Source organism: Ruditapes philippinarum, unplaced genomic scaffold (genome assembly GCF_026571515.1).
Source record: "Ruditapes philippinarum isolate M1 unplaced genomic scaffold, ASM2657151v2 ctg2172_1_1_1_1, whole genome shotgun sequence".
NCBI classification, from domain to species: domain Eukaryota; kingdom Metazoa; phylum Mollusca; class Bivalvia; order Venerida; family Veneridae; genus Ruditapes; species Ruditapes philippinarum.
In genome coordinates, this window is record NW_026851995.1 from 117,906 (window position 1) to 122,475 (window position 4,570).

General features: G+C 31.5%; 1 protein-coding gene across 1 annotated transcript; it reads left to right on the forward strand.

The window, feature by feature from the left end:
• Positions 1-1,736: 1,736 nt before the first annotated feature.
• LOC132744997 (uncharacterized) lies at positions 1,737-4,217 on the forward strand. Its single transcript, XM_060733826.1, has 2 exons — positions 1,737-2,121; positions 3,614-4,217. Exons 1-2 carry the CDS (start codon positions 2,006-2,008, stop codon positions 3,786-3,788), a joined length of 291 nt encoding a protein of 96 aa, XP_060589809.1. The 5' UTR covers positions 1,737-2,005; the 3' UTR covers positions 3,789-4,217.
• The last annotated feature ends 353 nt before the right edge of the window (positions 4,218-4,570 follow it).

The window sequence follows — 4,570 nt, forward strand, 5'->3', positions numbered from 1 at the left end:
GCTCGATGACACTCGGGACCAAACCAAGGCCTTTTATTATAAAATTTACTACGCGCACGAGATTTTTGTGAGAAAGTAGTGTTTGCCGCAGTAGAAAGTAGGTCGCTTACCTGGTGTGTAATATAGTCAACTGTTTGTTGTGACTGTGGGGAGGAGTTAAGTTGTTCAGTAATGCGTTGCAAGCGTGTCAAGTCTATGTTATTACGGTATTGTGTAAGTTTATCATTTTGCCAATGACAAGGAAATGTCATTCAATATTTTGTTAAAATGAAAAAATATTGTACACGTTCATAAAGTTTCTTTTCCATACATAGGAGTATCGCCCACTTTAACGTTTATATAATACAGTTTCGACCTATAACCATTCAGTCATCACTCATTATTGAATTGACAATATTATATTTAGGTCAAACAGTTATTTGAAATTAAATACAGGATATCTAAATCATAAAACGGTTTCATTATTGAATATGTCTCAAATTTTGTTTCTTACGCAAATAACTTTACCCATAATTGGCTACAGTATGGCTTCAACTCAGCCTCTACAACTACCATTGGCCATTGGTTTCAAGAAAGAATGCTGCGTCCATCACCCAGCTACCGCCTCAAAACAACTTGATAAATAAATGTGCAAAAAAAGTTCAAAGCAATGTTGTTGTTTTTCTCTGACATACATTTGAATATGGAATGATATTCGCAAGAAGTTTCAGTCCTAAAGAAATGGTAAACACACAGTTTTCTACGAAACATGCGAAAGTGAGTCTAACAAAAAGTTTTGACCTTGGTGATTTTAATTCTGCTTCAGCTAGTTGGATGTTTGCTTTATCTGGCAGTTTCCTGAAAGTATCGGTGCGTTGAGGTAAATATATCCCATGTGTGTTCAGCTGGGAAAAAATGTATGCTTATTCGTTAACGGCTGTGACTTAAAAATATTTCTGTAAAGTTAAAAAGCTATTTAAATCCCGCATGAAATATTACAGTCGAACGCGCTCAAATACGTTATCTTTGCCAAATACGATGTAGGTATAAATCTAACGTACTTAAAGTAAATATATAATTGCCCTGTTTAAGCTATAAGCATAAAACATTGTTACAAATTAAGCAGTTCAAAAAGTGTTTTTCTTCTTCTCCCTTTCAATCGAGTCAAAACAATGTAATCTCATTTGTTCCTGTTTATAAAATAACTACTTGAACATATCCAAACTTTTAAGGGTTGAAATTTCATGTTTGCCACAAACTCCTGGCCTATTTGTGTTGTTCAAACATTCTTAACTTTGTCAATTTTTAATGTCATTTTCGATAACTTTCTTTGTTGCAAATAGAAGAACAAAGCACGTTACGTATACTATAAAAATATTGTGACTAAGAGAGGTAACTGTATAATTTGTTTATGTTCTCAGGTCGCCATACAAACAATGGGACGCAACCGCAAGAAAAAAAACTTTTTTCTTAATTCGCAAAATTATGTTGGATTATAGAAAAAAAAATTTTTTTCAAACATATACATGTATCCTATATTAATAGTGCGTTACTAGTTATAAGAATAAAAATGTTACTTGTTCATTATTAGAACACAGCTTTAAAGATTTTTACAAACATCAATCGTGTCAATAATTATTTAATGAGTTACAGATATTGATGCCCTGCGTGTTTCCCCCCGATGGATCGAGCGCTTTTTCCCGATAAATCACGCAGACTAATAGATCCATATCTTCAGGTTTGACTTTTAACACTTTAAAATATATATGAACAGAATTCTTCCAATAACCACAAATGATGTACATAATTTTGGACGACATCTTTGTCAAAATTAAGTTCACAGACTGGCGCATATCTGCTATTTTTACTATAACAGACATATAGGCATAATAAAAATATTGATTAAAGCAAGCACACCACTACAGGGTATTGATTCTGGCATCATTTATGGAATACCAGCTACTAAAGGTCAGGCAAAGTGTACATGTGTGTATCTTTGTTGTTTTTTTTCTATAATTAGATAAAAATGGATTTAACTGACTGGTCATTAGGAAATGCTGACGTGCTTCAAACTATTGCCAATTTGCAATGGATTTATGGCAATCCGGCAATGAGTGAAAAAGTTTCAATGTTCAGACTGGGGTAAGAAAATTAGTTAATTAATTGGTATACATGTAGTACATGTGTATTGCATCGATTCAAACTAATCATAAAATCAATATACATAGATAAACATGTTTCCAACAAAAGCAAATAGGATAGGTTGGGCAACACTTTCTTTTAACATTACATTAAAACCGTCTCGGAAATGGATTATTAAGACATAAAAATTCTTGTTGTAACAGTTTCTATCTTTTACCGGCTTAAATTAAAACACTTTTCACAACAAATATTATTTTGTCTTATTTCATGACTTACAAGCTACACAAACTCCCGGGATTTCCTTTTTAAGAAACAAGACGGCTAATAATATTGAAAAAAGTACTTTTATGGCAACAATGATTTTTTTTACATATATAAAATTTTGTCTTACATTTTTGTAACAGTTCATTAAGTCATTCAATATATATAACAATTATGAAATTTTAGAAATATGATTTACTGTGACATCACCAAACAGGTTGCCGTCCGTATCTTATTTTAGCAGTTTATTGTATTGCACGTGTTATAATTATTTAAAAGTTAATCAATTAATGCGGTTTATACATGTCAAGTTTTGTGAAAGTCTTTTAATGCAAACTTTAAGGAATAACATGCTTTTGTAGCTCTAATAATGACAACTATAAAAAAAAACTTGATAAAATCTCCTTATTGTGTGCTATATGAATTCATCAACTGGGTCATTGACCTAATGTTGTACATTTGTATCTTGTTTCTAATTCGATCTTAAAAATATGAATATTAATATATATTATGAATATAAATGTTGCCAAATATATTCAGGACATTAATAACGAAATGATTAATAATGTGTTACACCTGGAGCTATTCTATTTACACATATTATTATCAATGGTTCATTAGACACTGTGAACTGATTTGGGTGCATTTTAGTAGAATATTGGAAGGTTTTTTATCCAAATACATGTAGTAAGAAAGGCAGTTTATAACAACAAAGCATTGTTATGAATGTTTGCCTCACCTCAAGAAAAGTAGAACGTGCCTTTATATACGCAATTACACGGAAATTGACAATTTTGGCACATCATGCATTAGACATCCATATATTTTTAATTCTTTAGAAATGCCAAACATGTGTTTGATAATGTTTTGATACTGGATTAAGGGCGTGTTAGATATTCAACAACTGGAAGAAAAATAGCGCTGAACATGCAGTGATGTGTCGTAAAGGTAGCAAAATGTAAATAATGTAGTATTTTGACTTACAAAATACTAATTCACTAAATATACAATTTGCAAACAGAGCAAAATAAGCAAAAAATAGTTTATCTATGTGGCAAATGAGTACTTTTTTTGGAAACTATGACAAGATACCAAAATATATAAAGTTTTTGAGAAATAAAAATTATTGCATTTCTAAGGCATAATAAGAAATAAAATTTATTGCATTTCTAGGCATAATGGGCCTTTAAGTCTGAAATAATTATTTTAACCAATTGTTTCATTATTACAGGTATGAAGTATACCAGCGAGTTAGTGGAGCAAGAGAAATTGAAGTTTTAAAGGCACAAACTATTAATGCAATCGCTACATATGTTAGAGATAATCCAAAGGCATCCAAAGAAGAGATACAGAAAGAAATTGCAAAGCAAATATTTGCATTTGCCCAAAAGGTGGATCGTATTTAATACAAAACAAGATTGCGTATTCAAGTAATATTTGTTCAAGGATATAAAACTGTGACATTCCTCTGGTAAAATTGTTCTAAAATAAGGAAAAAAGGAACTGATTTAGAGTAATCAATATGTAATTACAGAAAATGTATATTGTTATATGTATACTTTTCATTTCAATTTTTGTTTAATTAACTAAAGACTCAAAAACAATCAATTAACCATGCCAATCAAAATATTGTCGATGCCAAAAACAACCTATTTCTAAATGTATCGCCACGATAAAGACAGAGTTATAAAGTCAACATAATAGGTAATACATTGTATAGTAAATATTAGTGATGCTGGTTTATTACAAGTATAATGATGTAGTTATTTCAACGCAGTGCCGGGATCGTGTTGTAATGAGTAACTAAGTGCTTATAACAAACAATAAATGAATTATAATGTCATGTTTCTTTTGGCTTTTGCAACCGTTCTCGCTGCCTGAAACTAACTAGTAATCCCTTCGTGTGAAAAGAAATTGCCGTGTCACGAGTGGGACTCGCGCCCACGACCCCCCGGATCGAGGGCAGCCATATTAACTACAAAGCCACCGATCTTCTATAAATATCAACTTGTTGTGCATATATATCAAATTGTCAATGAAATACGGTTTACGGTATACCATCATGGCCATCTTCACATATAACAGTATTAATATATGATGAAAAGAAGAAACCATGATGTCGGAAAGTCGAATATGACCAGTTTAATGCACAGTGGTGTAAAGTTTTAGGTATGACAACGTGAAAACG